This window comes from Penicillium vulpinum (genome assembly GCF_028829585.1).
Source record: "Penicillium vulpinum strain IBT 29486 chromosome Unknown utg000003l_segment0_segment0, whole genome shotgun sequence".
Taxonomy (NCBI): domain Eukaryota; kingdom Fungi; phylum Ascomycota; class Eurotiomycetes; order Eurotiales; family Aspergillaceae; genus Penicillium; species Penicillium vulpinum.
Window position 1 is genome coordinate 3050651 of NW_026643243.1, and position 17671 is coordinate 3068321.

The 17671-nt window shown below is 46.6% G+C and overlaps 8 protein-coding genes across 8 annotated transcripts; 5 read left to right on the plus strand and 3 right to left on the minus strand.

Moving 5' to 3' along the window:
- Window positions 1-556: 556 nt before the first annotated feature.
- N7479_006234 (WW domain-containing protein) lies at window positions 557-1539 on the plus strand (the record flags this gene model as incomplete). The annotated part of the gene is made up of 2 exons (XM_057253929.1): window positions 557-642; window positions 693-1539. The coding sequence occupies 2 exons, from the start codon at window positions 557-559 to the stop codon at window positions 1537-1539; spliced, it is 933 nt and encodes a 310-aa protein (XP_057107791.1).
- Window positions 1540-1861: 322 nt separating this feature from the next.
- On the minus strand, window positions 1862-2860 carry N7479_006235 (uncharacterized protein; the record flags this gene model as incomplete). Its single annotated transcript, XM_057253930.1, has 3 exons — window positions 1862-2067; window positions 2135-2227; window positions 2317-2860. 3 exons carry the CDS (start codon window positions 2858-2860, stop codon window positions 1862-1864), a joined length of 843 nt encoding a protein of 280 aa, XP_057107792.1.
- Window positions 2861-2971: 111 nt separating this feature from the next.
- N7479_006236 (uncharacterized protein) lies at window positions 2972-3244 on the plus strand (the record flags this gene model as incomplete). Its single annotated transcript, XM_057253931.1, has 2 exons — window positions 2972-2994; window positions 3067-3244. 2 exons carry the CDS (start codon window positions 2972-2974, stop codon window positions 3242-3244), a joined length of 201 nt encoding a protein of 66 aa, XP_057107793.1.
- A 462-nt stretch (window positions 3245-3706) lies between these two features.
- hsp70 (molecular chaperone Hsp70) lies at window positions 3707-5616 on the minus strand (the record flags this gene model as incomplete). The annotated part of the gene is given in 2 exon segments (XM_057253932.1): window positions 3707-4204; window positions 4216-5616. 2 exon segments carry the CDS (start codon window positions 5614-5616, stop codon window positions 3707-3709), a joined length of 1899 nt encoding a protein of 632 aa, XP_057107794.1.
- A 4273-nt stretch (window positions 5617-9889) lies between these two features.
- N7479_006238 (OPT family oligopeptide transporter) lies at window positions 9890-11563 on the plus strand (the record flags this gene model as incomplete). The annotated part of the gene is made up of 1 exon (XM_057253933.1): window positions 9890-11563. The coding sequence occupies one exon, from the start codon at window positions 9890-9892 to the stop codon at window positions 11561-11563; it is 1674 nt and encodes a 557-aa protein (XP_057107795.1).
- An 824-nt stretch (window positions 11564-12387) lies between these two features.
- On the plus strand, window positions 12388-12889 carry N7479_006239 (histone H2A.Z-specific chaperone CHZ1; the record flags this gene model as incomplete). Its single annotated transcript, XM_057253934.1, has 3 exons — window positions 12388-12513; window positions 12576-12585; window positions 12687-12889. The coding sequence occupies 3 exons, from the start codon at window positions 12388-12390 to the stop codon at window positions 12887-12889; spliced, it is 339 nt and encodes a 112-aa protein (XP_057107796.1).
- A 610-nt stretch (window positions 12890-13499) lies between these two features.
- On the plus strand, window positions 13500-14257 carry N7479_006240 (SNARE domain- containing protein; the record flags this gene model as incomplete). Its single annotated transcript, XM_057253935.1, has 4 exons — window positions 13500-13510; window positions 13597-13794; window positions 13880-13973; window positions 14054-14257. 4 exons carry the CDS (start codon window positions 13500-13502, stop codon window positions 14255-14257), a joined length of 507 nt encoding a protein of 168 aa, XP_057107797.1.
- A 708-nt stretch (window positions 14258-14965) lies between these two features.
- N7479_006241 (uncharacterized protein) lies at window positions 14966-16145 on the minus strand (the record flags this gene model as incomplete). Its single annotated transcript, XM_057253936.1, has 2 exons — window positions 14966-16054; window positions 16113-16145. 2 exons carry the CDS (start codon window positions 16143-16145, stop codon window positions 14966-14968), a joined length of 1122 nt encoding a protein of 373 aa, XP_057107798.1.
- Window positions 16146-17671: the final 1526 nt, after the last annotated feature.

The following is a 17671-nucleotide window of genomic DNA, read 5'->3' on the forward strand; positions in this document are numbered from 1 at the left end:
AAAAAAAAAATTCACGTTACAGCGAAAGAGCTATTAATAATGCTCGTGTATGTACATTCATAAGAGTATTCTGACTGAATAGGCTGGAATATTGAACGTTGTAGCCTGTATAGATGCTTGGATGTAGATCTACGATATACTACTACTATTGGACGATACTTGCAAATTATATCTTCGCATACCGCTTTACATACATATAGCGGTACAAAATTCCGCCCAATACTTCGGAGGTCCCCGGACTGTACCTACATACATATATAAAGTACATATATACTCCGTTCTTTGTGTGGTGACATGGGGCACTGCCACCGACCTCGAGAGGCGCAGTCAATATGCCTGAGGCCACAATTCTCCGCTTATTCCCGCCAAGTATATATCCATGGAACAACCAACTCCTCTCTCTCTCTCTCTCACACACTCACACTCTCTCTAACCTCACTCTTATTCTCTTATCCTTCTTTGAACTTGAACCTTGACATAATTTTTGAAGCTTTAGTCAACGCCATTGCCACAAATCAAGCTTTCAGCCTTGCATCAAGCTAATACCTGTCACATCATGTCGTACGCCCCGCCTTCCGGGCCTCCCCCACCTTCAGTACCCGAGGGATGGACAGCGCAGTATGACGATCGATACCACGCTTGGTATGTATTTACCCATCTTAATAAAGACTAGACTACTAACAATCAACCAGGTTTTATGTGGACCTTGCCACGGGTAAATCGCAGTGGGACCGCCCCGAAGTCCCTCCGCCGCGCGATGACGGCAATCTTCCACCCAATTATCATGCGCCATCATACAGCAATGCTGGACCTGGCGACCCAGCTGCAATAGCTAGTATGGGAGACCAGAAACAACCCATGGGCTCAAACAATCCCTATAATTCTTCAACAAATACTGGCCCAGGAAACGCCAGCCCTCACATGATCGACGAGGACGCACGACTTGCCGCCAAGCTCCAAGCCGAGGAAGACGCCCAGGCCCGCACACGAGGAACCGGAGCCGGACCGGGAGATCGCGGTACCTCATCAGACTACTACAACGATGTTTCGCGGCCGCAGTCCACCGGCCCAGGCGGATATGTGGCGGGCCCAGCCAGCCCGATGCCTGAGCAGGAACAGAAGCGCAGCAAGGGTGGATTTTTGAGTAAGCTGCTGGGCAAGACCTCGAGCTCAAGCAGTAGGCCGCCTCGGCAGCAGCAACAGTACGCCTCATATGCTCAGCAAGGTCCTCCTTCTGGTGCATACTACGGTGGTGGTGGTTATCCCCCGCAGCATAGCCCCCAGCCTGGATATGGGCATCCCGGACAGGGATACGGAGGTGGATATGGAGGATACCCGCAGCAGGGTGGCTATTACCAGCAGCGACCGTCTCGCAGGCAAGGTGGAGGAGGTATGGGCACTGCCGGTGCTGCTGCCTTGGGTGTTGGCGGTGGTCTGCTTGGTGGTATGCTAATTGCTGACGCCATGGATGATGATCACGATGATGATTACGGCGGTGGTGGTGATGATTATGGCGGTGGTGATGATGGTGGCGATTGATGACCTCTAAGCTCACTTGCGTTTCAATTTCTTTGATCGTTGTTTTTTTTTCTTCTTTGGTTTCTTACTGGGATGAACTTCGGGGCAAGGGATAGGTCTCTCTGTACAGCTCGAGGGACTTCTAGGCGCTTTGACATCGGGGAGGATCTGGGAGGATTTTTGCCCAAACAGCTCCAGTCATTTATCGGCATTTAGCTCCAACTTTATGAGCTATAAGCAGCTTCAATTAACTTTGTAACATACAATCAGCCACGAGATAATGACAATATACCATGTCAAGAGCAGTCAATATATGTAAAAAAAAAAAGCAATGATCTTCTTACTATCCGCGCCTCCGGGCAGGGCCACTGATATCTCTACCAGTTGAACCAGCCCGAGCCGCATCGTTGGCCGTGGGGTTAGGGGCACCCGTGCCCGCCATCCAGCTAGCCAGATCAAACCCGCCACCAGCCATGGCGTTGGAAGTGGCACCAGTGATGGGCGAGGAGCGGGAATGCTGCTCAAATTCGGCGCGCATCTCAGGATCCACTAGAGAACAGAGTTAGGCATCCAACATTTCATTAGGGGTCAAGGGAGGTTGAAGCGATAGACATACTGTTATCCATGAGCTTGGGCATGACAAACATGAGACCTAGCGCGACAACTGCAAGCAAGACCATTGGATTCTTAACAAGACTCAAAGGAGAGACTGCAGTTCAATTCAATCGAATGTTAGCACAGCTATAGACATTTACTGCGAGCCAGGTCTGCGGGGGGGAGAGAGAGGGGCAAGCTCACATTGAGCACGCTGTTCATAGAAGACCTTCCGTCCAAGTACTTTAGCCTCGACAACCACATCAACCTGCTTCTTTCCAGCAACATTCACAATATATTTCTCCGCGCCGCGGTTGTCCCATGGGTTCCCCCGGAAAGTCTCCCAGATACCGAGAATAGATCCATCGGCTGCAACATCGACACGGTAGGGGGCGAAGACGTAGTCGCCAGCGGAACGGATATCGAGCAAGTAGGACTCGGGCTGAGCATCCGGACCCAAGGATTGGAGGTCATGGAATACAAATGTCGCCGAGCGGGTCACCGATGCGGAGAGGATGTGGTCTTTTCCGCTAGAGTGGAGAGTGGTGAGGGTGGCATGGCTCGTTGCGGGGAGGACATGCGGGTTTGGGAGGAGACTAGAAGCGGGGATGGTGATTGTCAAAGAGCTGGCAGATGCTAGACTGCCAATCCCTAGCAGGAGAAGATAGGAAAGTGAGAAATGCATAGCGGAGATGTGTTGCTGCGGAAGACGGAGGGCCATGAACTGATCAGCAAGCAGTGTCCACATCACGTGATATATCTTCTCCCGGCTGTGGGGATGTAGGACAAAAGCATCTCATAGACCAAAAGCATCTCATAGACCAAAACCACCATACTGTTTTCCAAAATCCAAAGCATCATGCCTCTCTATCTTATTTCCAGGTATAGAAATAGACCCCAACATTTGCGGTTATCTCCGGCAAGAGACCCATCATTCTAACGCCATATGAATAGGATCGCGGATCCCCTCTTCGCCCTGACCATGGGCGTTTCTGCTGCCCTCACTCGCATCCGCCGTGACCAGCGCGAACAATACCCTGAACGCGCATCAGAAATCACATATGGAAGCATCGTACAAACGAGCGGGCATCGATTACAACGGTGGTGGAACGGAGACTTTCAGGGTGTCTGAACGGGGCATTGCGATACATCATCGATTTGGAGTTTTAGTCTGGGAGATTCTCGCAGATAATATATATATTGATTGTTGTATCATGTACTCTATTTGTACATATCTAATATACAGGAACTGGTCAACTAATTAATTGCATGGAATGGTCACACTTTACACATCCGAAGTACTACCTAGTGAACACTTTGTCATGGATAAGGATCTATACTAAGACGGTGGTGGTTCCGATCCTGTAGTCCTTCAAGAGTCTACTGGGATTTACAATATATGAAAGATTATTTTTGAATTAATAAAAATTTTGATTCATAGGAATTTTTTTTTTCCTAGAAAAAAAAAGAGATAACTTTGCATCTATGCAATCATGCGCAAAAAGAAACCTTGATACCCCATAAGTTCGTAAAACAAGACGTGAAAGGAAACGAGTGCCAAATGGCAAGAAAAGAATCAATGGAAGCAAAATGTTTAGTCAAGCTCCTCAGGGTTCTCCTCGACCTCGTCAGCGGAGCGGGCACCACCCTCGGGGGCACCGGCACCAGGGGGAGCCTGTCCGCCGTAGGCAGCAGAGATGATGGGGTTGGCAACAGCCTCAAGCTCCTTCTGCTGGGACTCATACTCGTCCTTCTCAGCAGTCTGGTTGCTATCGAGCCAGCCGATGACCTCGTTGATCTTCTCCTCGACCTTCTTCTTGTCATCCTCGGAGATCTGGAGCTTGCCCTCGGAGAGTGTGTTCTTGAGGGAGTATGCGTAGGACTCAAGGCCGTTCTTGGCCTGGATGCGGGCAGACTCAAGCTCGTCCTCTTCCTTGTACTTCTCAGCCTCGGAAAGCATGCGCTCGATCTCCTCCTTGGAGAGACGGCCCTTGTCGTTGGTGATGGTAATCTTGTTGGACTTTCCGGTACCCTTCTCGAGAGCGGAGACGTTCATGATACCGTTGGCATCAACATCGAAGGTGACCTCAACCTGGGGAACACCACGGGGGGCGGGGGGATGCCAGTGAGCTCGAACTTTCCGAGGAGGTTGTTGTCCTTGGTGCGAGCACGCTCACCCTCGAAGACCTGGATCAGGACACCGGGCTGGTTGTCAGAGTAGGTAGAGAAGGTCTCGGACTTCTTGGTGGGGATAGTGGTGTTGCGCTTAATCAAAGGAGTCATGACACCACCGGCGGTCTCAATACCGAGGGAAAGAGGAGCGACATCGAGAAGCAGGATCTCGTTGGTGGACTTGGAAGAAGTGTCACCGGACAGGATAGCGGCCTGGACGGCGGCACCGTAGGCAACGGCCTCATCGGGGTTGATGGACTTGTTGGCGTCCTTGTTGAAGAAGTCGGAGACAAGCTTCTGGATCTTAGGGATACGGGTAGAACCACCGACGAGGACAATCTCGTGAACGGAGGACTTGTCGATCTTGGCGTCACGGAGGACACGCTCAACGGGCTCCATGGTACCGCGGAAGAGGTCCTGGCAGAGCTCCTCGAAACGGGCACGGGTGATGGAGGTGTAAAAGTCGACACCCTCGAAGAGAGAGTCGATCTCGATAGAGGTCTGGGCGGCGGAAGAGAGGGTGCGCTTGGCACGTTCGCAAGCGGTGCGGAGACGACGGAGAGCACGGGCATTAGTGGTCAAGTCCTTCTTGTGCTTGCGCTTGAACTCGTTGACGAAGTGGTTGACCAGACGGTTGTCGAAGTCCTCACCACCCAAGTGAGTATCACCAGCAGTGGCCTTAACCTCGAAGATACCCTCCTCGATGGTCAGGAGAGAAACATCGAAAGTACCACCACCAAGATCGAAGATCAGAACGTTGCGCTCACCCTCGACCTTCTTGTCAAGACCGTAGGCAATGGCAGCGGCAGTGGGCTCGTTGATGATACGGAGAACGTTGAGACCGGCAATGAGACCGGCATCCTTGGTAGCCTGACGCTGAGAATCGTTGAAGTAGGCAGGAACAGTGATAACAGCGTTGTTGACAGTACCACCGAGGTAAGCCTCGGCGGTCTCACGCATCTTGACGAGGATCATGGCGGAGATCTCCTCAGGGGTGAACTGCTTGGCCTCACCCTTGAACTCGATCTCGATGACGGGCTTGGTAGCCTTCTCAACGATCTTGAAAGGCCAGTGCTTCATATCGGCCTGGACTTCAGCGTCCTGGAAACGACGACCAATGAGACGCTTGGCATCAAAGACAGTGTTGTGGGGGTTCATGGCGACTTGATTCTTGGCGGCATCACCGATGAGACGCTCGGTGTCGGTGAAACCGACGAACGAGGGGGTGGTGCGGTTACCCTGGTCGTTGGCGATGATTTCAATGCGGTCATCGCGGAAGACACCCACACAGGAGTAGGTGGTTCCCAGATCAATACCGACGGCGGGAGCCATGGTGAATGTGTGTCGTTAAAAAGTTAAAAAAAAAAGGGGGGGTAGTTTTAAGGGTTGTAGAAAGAGATTCGTGGTCAAGGTAGTGTACAAAGTGTAACAAAGGGGGGTATTTGAAAGTGAGTGAAGAAAAGAAGAAGAAGAAGAGAGACGAGAGCTGAGAAAAGCTCCTATATAGTGAGCGGTGTATTGCTCCAGAAGCTTCTAGAGGGAGCTCTTTCCATTGGGATCCATGAGATTCCACGAGCTTCGATGGCCCAACTTCATTACGTCCTTCATTTAAAAGACTCTAGTACGTTCCAGATGAGACCAGTGGAGTCTTGAAGTATACAAATTACTTGATTATCTCTAACTTTTGTATTTTCTTTTCTGTCAATTGGTCTTTTTTTTTGATTCGACTTGTTTCTTTTTGTTCTAATCTTTTTTTTTATATGGCGGGGCTGTATGATGTAATAGTGGGATGACTCTTAGTTAACTAAGGCGGAGAGTATGGTAAAAGTATTTAAATTGTGTATTTTAATACATGTTGCCATGGGAGACCTTAAGTATCATTACATATAGTAATGGTATGGTTATTTACTGGAGTTCCAAGGTTATGTGGTACACATAACATACCCAACCATAATTATGTATGCGTCATGATGAATTCATGATGAATTCATGACATTTCATGACATTTCATGACATTCATGACATTCTACAACATTCATAGATGTCATCCATACAAAGTACGTAGTAAACCATATCTATCCATGGATCCTACCTTCTATATATAGACTACTACCATTGACTCCCATATGAGCGAGCCTTCTTAAATGCCGCTTTTCTCAGGCAGAAAGTAGGAATATTATATAATCTCCCAAGCCAAGGGGGTTTTGATGGGTTTTGATACGCGCACCATCGATTTTACTACCCGCACCATTTTACATAACCAAATCCTTAGATAATCAAGAAATCACGGGTATAATCGGATAAAAAGTCATGTGATTATCAACCTCATCTATCAATTTACTTGGCTGATTGTAAGATAGATAGCAGATAAAAATTGTTTATATAGTACGGAGTACTATTTGACTATATATTCTGGAGTAAGTGATCATATTAATCCACAAACAGCATGATTTAGCCCTATAAACTAGCCCAATCGCGTAGTGTACAGGTTCTTTTACTCCCTCCATAGGCCTAAGGTTCCTTTTAAGTATCAATTACCTGATCTTATCAGACCAAATCGGCCGATTTTATTGGATAAAACCACTCTATTCTGGTTTATTAAGCCTGTTCCAGCTCAATTGCACCTAATTCTACCACCAAGTATACCCTAGCAGTAGAAACGGGTAGAAAACTACCCAATTGGGAAGGTAAGCAGTCCAAAGAGGAAGCAGAAAGCGCTAAGCAGGTGTTCCGGGTGTGAAGAGACTGGATATACGTTTAGGAGATACCCGATGCGGAAGTTTTGATGTTATTTGTGTTGCTTAATGCGGAAATAATTGTTGTTTGCTATTATATATGTATCAGATTGATAGATAAGGTTGATAATTATATGATTTTTCATCCGATTATACCCGTAATTTTTTGATTATCTAAGAATTTGCTTATGTAAAATGGTGCGGGTAGTAAAATCGATGGTGCGCGTATCAAAACCCGGTTTTGATCCCTGCACCCCAAAAATCTCCATTTGCACCCCAATTAACGTATTCGGTAAGCGAGCGGCGGACGCAAGCGAGTGGCGGACCCCACGCAAAACGCGTCCATGAATTAGCACTTAGTTAGTTCAACCACCCACTATGCCACCAATTCGCTCTCAATCCTCTACAAATTTAATAGAGCAAGAGGGCAGGCTTTTATTAGCTATCCAGGCCTTTAAAAATCAAGAAATCTCTTCAATTTGTGAAGTGGCGCGCCGTTTTAGTGTGCCCGAAACTACCCTCCGCCGCCGCCTTAAGGGGGTACAGAGCCGCGTGATTTGTCGCGCAAATTCCTCTAAATTGACGGAAATTGAAGAGGAGTCTCTTCAAAAATGGATTCTCTCTATGGATTCTCGTGGAGCAGCCCCCCGGCCCTCTATGGTACGAGAAATGGCGGATCTTCTTCTTCAAAAGCGTGGAACTACCCCGGTTCTTTCGGTTGGCGAAAAATGGGTATATAACTTTGTGAAACGACATCCTCTTCTCTCCTCCCGATTCTCGAAACGGTACAATTACGAACGTGCAAAATGCGAAGACCCTAAAATCATTAGGGAGTGGTTTGATTTAGTTCAAAAGACGATTCTTCAATTTGGAATCGATCCCGATGATATTTACAACTTCGATGAGACTGGTTTTGCAATGGGATTGACTGCAACTGCAAAGGTTATTACGAGGAGTGAATACTATGGTCGGCGTTCACTTTTACAACCTGGAAATCGAGAGTGGGTGACTGCTATTGAGTGTATAAATGCTTCGGGCTGGGCCCTTCCTCCGTGTATGATTTTTAAAGGCAAAGTCTTTATTGAATCATGGTTCGACGGCCTTCCGGGGGATTGGCGCTTCGAAGTTAGTCCTAATGGCTGGACCTCTGATGAAATTAGCTTTCGTTGGCTTGAAAAGCTCTTTATTCCGACTACTTCTTTACGTACGAAGGGGAGCTATCGGCTTTTGATACTCGACGGTCACGGAAGTCATTTAACGCCTAAATTTGACGCAATTTGCGAGCAAAATAAGGTGATACCAATCTGTATACCAGCGCATTCATCTCATCTTTTACAACCTCTGGACATTGGTTGTTTTGCGGCATTAAAACGTATATATGGTCGGATGGTTGAAATCAAGATGCGGAACGGGATCAATCATATTGACAAACTTGACTTCCTCGAAGCATACCCCCTTACACGAATTGAAGCTTTTAAATCGGAGACTATTAAGAATAGCTTCGGAGCAGCTGGTTTAATACCATTTGCACCCGACCGAGTGATTTCAAAGCTTAATATTCGACTTCGAACCCCAACCCCCCCAGCTAGCCGGGGTAGTGAATCAAGCCGGAATTTTACTCCAAAAACCCCCTTTACGGAGAAAGAACTACGTCGTCAGGCTTCATCAATTAAAGCCTTACTTCGTACAAGGTCTCGAAGCCCGCCTAGCCCGTCAGATCGTGCATTAAACCAGCTTGTGAAAGGCTTCCGTCTTACAATGCAAGGTGCTATCTTACTCGCCAAAGAAAATAAGGAATTACGCGCCGCTAACGAGAAGCAGAAGCAAAAGCGTACTAGATCCCGGAGGCAAATACAGGCAGAAGCAGGCCTTTCAGTACAGGAAGCTTCTCAATTGATTACTGAGCCGGTGGAAGCAATTAAAGCACCTCCCTCCCCTCTACGAAGAAGCCCTTCGCCGGCTTTACAACCACGTACGCGGGCCCCACCAAAGTGCAGTGGTTGTGGAGAAATAGGACATAAGATTAATAGATGCCTAGCTAGCTAGATGATTTCACTGTATTTAATTTAATGGAGTTTTGGTTGACATATTTATATTTGAAATTAATGCATTGGTTGGGGTCCGCCACTCGCTTGCGTCCGCCGCTCGCTTACCGAATACGTTATATAATCATGTGATTACATAATTAATTATCATCGGAACAAACAGGGTAAAGGTCACATGACTATCAATCTATCTATCAATCTCCTATAGTAACTAACCATTGTTTACTACGTATATAAATACTACTCTCCCCTTCTTTTATCTCTTTACCGCTCTGATAAATTTACAACCAATCAAACGCTGCAAAAATAGCTGCAATCATAGTGTAAATAGAGACCTTTTAACTGTTGTTAATACAGTTGATAAGGCCATTATATAGCAGCAAGCAGGGATCCAGATTCAGATCAAATCTGATAAGATCCTAATACCAAAGATAGCAATATCTTAGCTATATGATTTGTTTAGGGCTTATATATTTGATTATACTATCAGATTGATCTTATCACCAACGCGAATTAGCCCTACAAACTAGGCTGATTGGGTAGTGTTCCGGGTATTTTACTCGCTCTATAGGGCTTCTATACAAACACCACTTATCTGATCTTATCTGATCAAATAAGCCAATTGGATTCCGTGATATCGATATCTTTTGGTATATTAGAGTAATTCTAAGCGCTTAATTGGTCCTAATCCTCCCTCTAAGGATACCGCAGCTAAAACGGGACGCAACTTGACAGATGACCCCAACTTACCAACAATCACCTTCCGTTACTTTGTGCTCTCGGTCATCTTTGTTATCCCTGGAGCCTTTTTATCGCAGATCGCAGATGAGCAACTTCCGCACAACCAAGGCCCCATACTCTATCTTCTTTGTTCAAATTGCATGTCACTATGCCGGTCACTTTATGGCCAGAGTCCTTCCTGACTGGAAGATTGGACTGCCTGGTACTCGCTTTTCTTTTGACCTGAATCCGGCCCCGTGGAGCATCAAAGAACATGTCTTGGTCACGTTGACTGCAGCTTCTGGGGCTACGTACAATTTGGGATATGCTCCCATCGTCCTCGCAGAGCTTTGGTATGGTACACGAGTCAATCCGGCGGTTGCAATATTCTTTATGCTTTCAATCGTATGGATTGGCTACTCTTTTGCTGCTCTTGCACGACAGATCCTTTTACCTGACCCGGAATACATCTGGCCCCAAGCTTTGATGCAGACGACATTGTTTGAAACTTTCAGCAAAACAGATAACTCGTCGGCTCTCGCTAGGCGCCAGATGAAGGTGTTCTTCTTCGCACTTCTAGGGATGACCATGTGGCAATTCCTTCCAGAGTATGTCTTTCCATTCACCTCATCGTTAGCCTTCCCCTGCTGGGTGGCACCTCGCAATCCGGTGGCCAACTTCATTAGCTCAGGTATTGGTGGCATGGGATTCCTCAATCTTTCGTTGGACTGGTCAAACGTAAACTGGAATGGATCCTCAATCATGAAGACCCCATACTGGACGCAGGTCATCTTGTTCTTGGCTTTTGCTTTCAATTGTTGTCTACTTCCTGCAGCGAAGTTGGGGAATCTAGGTTCCTTCAAGCATGGACTCATGTCAAACAACCTTTTCCTAGCTAATGGGACAGCCTACCCAACCCTTGACGTACTCACCCCAAACTATCACCTGAACACGACCGCTTACGAGGAGTCTGGGCGGATGTATATGGGTTTGCAAAATGTATGGGCGACATTTTTCGACTACGCTAAGCTTCCAGCAGCGATCACCTGGATTCTGACCTTCGGATACACACAGGTTTCTAAGAATCTCCAAAGAATTTGGTCATCTCATAAAGCAGAGAAATCAATAAAAGATGAGGGCATTCATCACCAGTATCACGATCGCCTTAGCGTTATCCAGAGACAGTACAAAGAGATTCCATGGTGGTGGTATGTCACTCTATTCTTAGTAGCCTTTGTCATTCTGATTATATTCCTCGCACTCGGGCATCTCTTTATCCCAATCTGGACCTTGTTTGTGGCACTTGCGAGTGCTACAGTCCTGGTCATCCCGTTTGTTTGGCTTTACGCCATTTCCAACTACCAGCTTGAGACTGGCTCTTTCAACGAACTCATGTACGGCTACATGGTCCATACAAAAGCCGGTGAGGCCCACCAACACCCCTGTGGCCCTTCTGTCTATGGGTCTATCGCGGGTGATGCCTGGTATCGTGCTCAGTATATGCTCCAGGACCAAAAGATTGGCCATTACATGCACATTCCACCTCGCGCAGTTTTTTTCTCTCAAATCTTCGGCACTTGCATGGGTGTTCCAATTAACTATGCCGTCATTCGTTGGGTCATGAACACCAAAGGAGATTATCTGACTGACAAAAAAACGGATTCACTGAATCAATGGACAGGACAGTCCCTGCGGACTTCCAACACCATGGGAGTTCAGTACGCTGTGCTTGGTCCAAAGAGGCTTTTTGCTGAGGCAGAAATGGCTGTGCTTACCTAGTCATTTCTTATAGGGGCAGTAATTCCTCTTATCCTCTTCTGTCTTCACCGATTCTTCCTCCGACTTCGAATCGACTTGTGGAACGTCAGTATCTTTTTTGGAGGACTAGCGATGTTCTATGGTAACATCAGTACCGGTGATACGTCTGCCATTATTGGTGGATATGTTGTAATGTATTGGGCTTTCCGCTATCATTCTGAGGTCTGGAAATGATATAATTATCTGCTCGCCGCTGCATTTGATGCTGGATTTCACCTCAACATGTTGCTCATCTTCTTCTTTTTCGGAGCAGGCAAGCAAATTTTGATGCCAAAATGATGGGGCAATAACGCAACATCTGTAGAAAGATGCTTCGCTCTCGACAGCTGATTTGCTTTAACAATATTCAATAGTAGGAAGAATAGCTGATATGGTGAGTTCTAATATCACAGTTATTTGTTTGCACTTCCCAATTGCAGAGAACAAGAGACCTGCTCCAGTATGTTGTAATATTATTGATGGCCCATGGCCATTGACTGCCCATATAAACAAGTTAGATAGAATTGGCTTGCTATTTAGGTGATTGCCAATAATTTGCTTTGCTCTTTCAGATTCATTTCCACTTTCTTGTTAGTTGGTACTTGTCCTTGATGCCTCAGGGCAAGATTTGTCACGGGGTTTGATCATCCGCGACAGCCAATCAAGCAGCGGGATCTCACCCTCAAAGGTTGTTTTGGTTCGAGGGGACAGACCTTACTTTGCAGACCGTCTTTTAAATTCCCCTTGCCCCCTTTCCAACAACCATCCTTCCTACAATTCTCCATCCACTCCAAATAAACCTCATTATGGCTGACCAGGCGACTACTTCTAACAACAACGAGGAGGCCTTCGCCAAGGGCAAGGGCAAGGCTGACCCCACGCAAGATATGAGCATGGATGAGGAGAGCGAGTCGGAGAGCGAGAATGAGATCGTGAGTCTGGAATTTTAACACCCAAATACTTCTTTTATTCTGACTTTTTTGCGTGTTACTAGGCTGAAAATGGTGTGTACCACCCCCCACTTGTCCCCCAAGCAACCTATATCTGAATGACCACATGCGCCACGACCATCAATTAACTCCATACTGACTCTTTCTGTTCTCAGAGGAGGAGGATGACACACAAGACAACCTCAACGACCCCATTGACCAGAGCAACATCATCCAGGGTGGTCGACGCACACGCGGCAAGATCATTGACTACTCCAAGATCTCCACCGATGAGATGGAGGATGACGAGGATGACGACGAGGAATACGAACTCCGTGAGGAGAACCAAACCAACGATGATGATCAGATGCGCGACTAAGTTCGATGAATACAAAACTTCCGGGTGGCATGGAATTGCTTTGAACGATACGCGATAGGCGCCACAGATCGGTACACGATGGGGGGTTTTTTTTGGCCCCTTCGCGCGTGTCCATAACATGTCACGCGATTCTGCGATGACAATGAATCAATGAATATCTCTTCGAAGTTCTTTTTCTAACAATCGTTAATGTACACTTGACCCATTGATTAACTATCAGTCGGCGGATGTTCAGCCTATTATTATGTAATTTGTAAACCCAATGGATGTCTTCAGGTATGGCTTGGACAAGTAGCAATGTTTTGGGCATCGTATCCCATCATAATCAATCATAAATGACCAAATTGATAATACACAGATTGCCACGCGAACCACAATTGCTGTGTGTCTCGCGTGTCGATTTCCAGTACTTAGGCTATCACGTGCTATTCGGCGAATGATAACGCTATGACCACCTTGATGCTTTTATATCCGCAAACATCGAGGACTTGACTTGAACAGTAGTCACCTTGGATACCCTTGCGAAATGCTCGACTGCTGTTGAATAACCTATCTGCAATTTATTTTCATCTTCCTTCGTCACGAACTCTAGCTACATTCCGCGACCGTCATGGCTTCACGGTATGGTTCCACTATTAATCCATGGATCTCTTGGTTCATTATGGGGGTGTCCTTTCAGTCAGCTAACGCAGCAATAATCTACATAGATTTCCACGTCAACGCGATCCCCGTGCCTCTTCGTCTCTCTTCGATCAATACGGTGGCGACTCCCGCCAAGCCAGCAGATCGCCTGCCCAACAACCAGGTGGATACGGGTATGGAGGCTACTCCAGTCCAGCCCCTAATGGTTACACAAGTAGCGGGGCAGCAGGAGCGGGATATCAGAGTGCATCCCCCGATAAAAAGTGTGTTGAGTGGCTCATGATCTTTTGGGGTTGCCCATCATTCTTCGATATATGTATAATCGCTAACTAAGGCCTTGTTATATAGGGGACATTACTCCGATGCTGTTCTCTCATCTCTTGAGTCACAAAATGATGCTGAAGTTGAGGGTATTAGTGCCAAGGTCAAAATGTTGAAGGACGTAAGAAGCCTCGGAACCAGACCCAACGAAAACAGGTGGTTGCTTGAAACAACAAACCGCTGACAGGAAACCCCATCTAGATCACACTTGCAATTGGCGATGAAATTCGAGACACTGCACACATTACCGACCTCAATGATTCATTCGATAACACCCGAGTCCGACTCCGCGGGAATATGAACCGTATGCTTCGCATGGCCGAGAGCACCGGCGTCGGCTGGCGAGTCTGGCTCGGCTTCTTTTTCGCTGTCTTCCTCCTGTTCTTTTATGTGTGGATATTTTGAACGTATACCCTTGATGTCTCTCTTAGGATGTGCACTCGCGCTCTGTACCATGTCGACCACGCCCGCCTTTCTCGTCTTTTTCACGTTTGATCTCTTTGTCTTCACGCAAAGCCCAGCGACTTGCTCTTTTACTTGATTTTATATGGATCGAGTCCCGCACATGACTTATCAGTATCTTCGGCATGGGAATCTTGGTTTTGGCGCTATGGGGGTGTTCTGGTACTATGGATTCTTCGAGCTATGTATATGCAGACTCTTGCCATTGGCTCAGATGTCAGGTATATACTGCTTTATTGGGCCTGCACGTTGGGGACCTGCCTGGTATCCATCTCTAGAGATAATTCAGGAAAGTTTTCCCATGTGATTCGATGATGGTTAGGTTATCTTTGATATTGGGAGTTGTTTGAGTAAACTGTACAAATACACATAAAACAATATACAGGGACTGTTCTAGCAGAAGAACCATGTACAGGTTAAGCTTTACTGTCTGGGTCTGTGGATTCTTACTTCAAAACATGTTTGAAGTCATGTTCATTGCATTTGCTTATAGAATATCTTATCTCATAAGGAGGTATCATAGGCTGCCCTCAAAACTTAGGCAAAACCCCCGAGGTCTATCTTTTCACGCTGACACAAAACGCCGTATTGGAGATTGAAGTAAAAAAAAAAAAAAGAAAGGTATAGCATCATTTTGGATAGGCTCTCTATCTAGTTCAGACTATCCCTGGGCCCGCCGATGTGCCGCGGGTACCTTCTCGCAAACCCGCTTCGTCGACTTCCCTGACTGGTTATGGATGCGCGCAGGTCTTCGTCGCTGTAAAGCATACTGCTAGTATCAAACGCATCGCCACCGCCACTCCATCGATTAAGGAAACGGCGCTGGGCTTCAGTCTCGGGCTCGCGAGGCAGAGTCGGGGGTGGAGGCAAGCCACCACGGCTGTTTGGCGTGCTGGTGCGGAAATTCTCGGCAAACCTAGTTTGAATGATGCTGTGTTCATTTTCGTCTTCCTCGTCACTCAGCTCTTCCTCGCTGTCTGTGTGTTGCCATTCCCCTTCTTGCTCCGAGGCTTGCTCTGCAGCATCAATAATATCATCGTCGAGATCGCGCGTCATGCCTTCACTCATATTATCACTGTCGGCGGCAGGTATCTCCGCATCCAGATCAGGCTGGCTGTTGAAGTCATCCTCTTCATCATCGTCATCGTCATCATACAGGGCTGAGCCCTCATAGTCATCATCAGGAAACCCTTCAGGGATGTCATCATCCAAGTCACGCTCCATATATTCTCCTTCGTTGCCAATATCATCTTCCTCAAGCCCTTCTTCGCCTTCCTCGATAAGACCTGAGGCCTCCTCCTCCGCATCGGGAATGTCGTCATCCAAATCGCGTTCCATGCCTTCGTCCTCTTCTACTTCTCCTCTCCGCAACTCCGTGTCATCATCCATAATTCCCTCTCCCTCAGCAGCTTCCATCTCAGCTGCAGCAGCTTGTAGCGCCTCTTCACGCTCTGCTTGCTCCTCTTTCATGCCGAGCATTGTTTTCGCACATCCTGCTGGTCTGATCCATGAGTATCCGAACGACGCAATGTTCAATTTTCGAGTACGTAGCGATCGTTCCTCTGCGGCTAATGTGGCGATTGTGTTGGCAGAAGAGCGGGATGGCATGAATGAGCGATGACTGTTGAGCGTACCGCTGGCATTGCGTCGGGCGAGGTGGTTGGCAGCGGAATTATCGCCACCTTGTTCATCACAGGTCGAGCGATATGGCTGGGAAGATCCAAACCAAAGTTCGTGGGACTATGGAGTTGTTAGTTTCCTGTTTGAAAGGCTTGGATTGTCAGAGCCTAGCACCTACGTCGCGCGGGGTGATAGATGAAAGAGTGAGCATCACTGCAACGAATGTTGTCGTTTCAATACTGGGTTTTAGAATATTCTGCCGATTTCTGTTTATGAAGCTTTGTGGGGATGGCCTGCGACTTGGTGATAGGGCGCGCTTTGTAGCCGTACCCCAAGTACCTATTTGTTTATGGTGTGGCGAGTGGAATGGCCACTGGTGCTAGAAATTGACGTGTGTGGACTTGAATTCTCCTAGAAAGGAGGAAAAAGAAAGAAAGGAGGGAAGGAAGATATTAGCAACTGTACTCCGTAGACCTCGAGAAAAATAATATATGTGATATAATAAGGTCCAACGAGGGAAAGCGCGCGCAGAAAAGACTGGAGCTCCACAGCCAATCGATTCATCTATGCGGGGAACCTGCCAACCCTGTATACTTTGTACTTCTATACGGAATATTGTACTCCATATGACACTCTAACAAATTGAGACGTAGTGATGTAGTATCTCCTATTAACATTTCTTTAAACAGCACTCTATGTGGATCTAAGGGCCTTTGCGAATTCGTCTCCCCAAAGAAAAAAATGTAGCTTCCACTAATTAGCAATGCTTTTTGCCTACTTCAACGGCCTAATAATACTAATCTAGACCCTTAGTCACAGGTGCTGCATATGCAGAATATGCATCAATCCAGAACAGATTAACCTAAACCACTTTTCAGCATCAGAAGTAGGCGAGCTCGGTATTTTCTAGATGTATTTCCCGTAAGAGGGAAGTGATGTTAGGATCAAGAAGCTAAAATTAGCCTAATTTTAGTTAAAGGCAAGATGCCCGAGAGGTCTAAGGGGGTTGTCTTAAGTTTCCTTCTGGTGACCACACAACTAATGTTTCATTGCGTGGGTTCGAACCCCACTCTTGCCAACGTATCTTTTTTATTTCGAATACCTACGATAATATGTATATCAAAAAGGTATTTTTTTTGTTACCCGGAATCACCCGACGTCAAGTCTCAACGGTGAACCAAAAGTGGACAAGAAAAACACCCCGGAAAAAGTCGGGGTTCGAAATCATGACGTTTCTAGTCCTGGAGGTCTTACTTTCATCTTGGCTTTTATTGGCCCATCAAAGGCGGGGATCATGTGATATCCACCATATATTATTTATTGCATACGGAGTACTCCGTAGGGGGGCTTTTGCTTTGTTGCGATGTATAATCGAATGATGCATAGCATAATGGTCCTGCTTTACCCGATGATATATACTTTATATGTAGTGTACTCCATATACTCCTTATATATATTGTAATAATGGCGCTGACGTGGACGTATACGATATACCTAGACAGAGAGTTATGTATTCTTATTATCATCATCTACCTTATCTCTAGATATTATGTCTAGACGGATCACTTTCCTCCGGACTCTATTTAACTCGAGTTATAGTAAAGCATATTTTAAAAAATAAAAATACAAAGAAAGGTTGGTGAAAACATGGCAATTCAATGGCATCCCAAATCAATTAGAACTGAATTCCTATAGTGTGAATACAATGCCAGTCAACAGGTTGGACCGAACGATAAA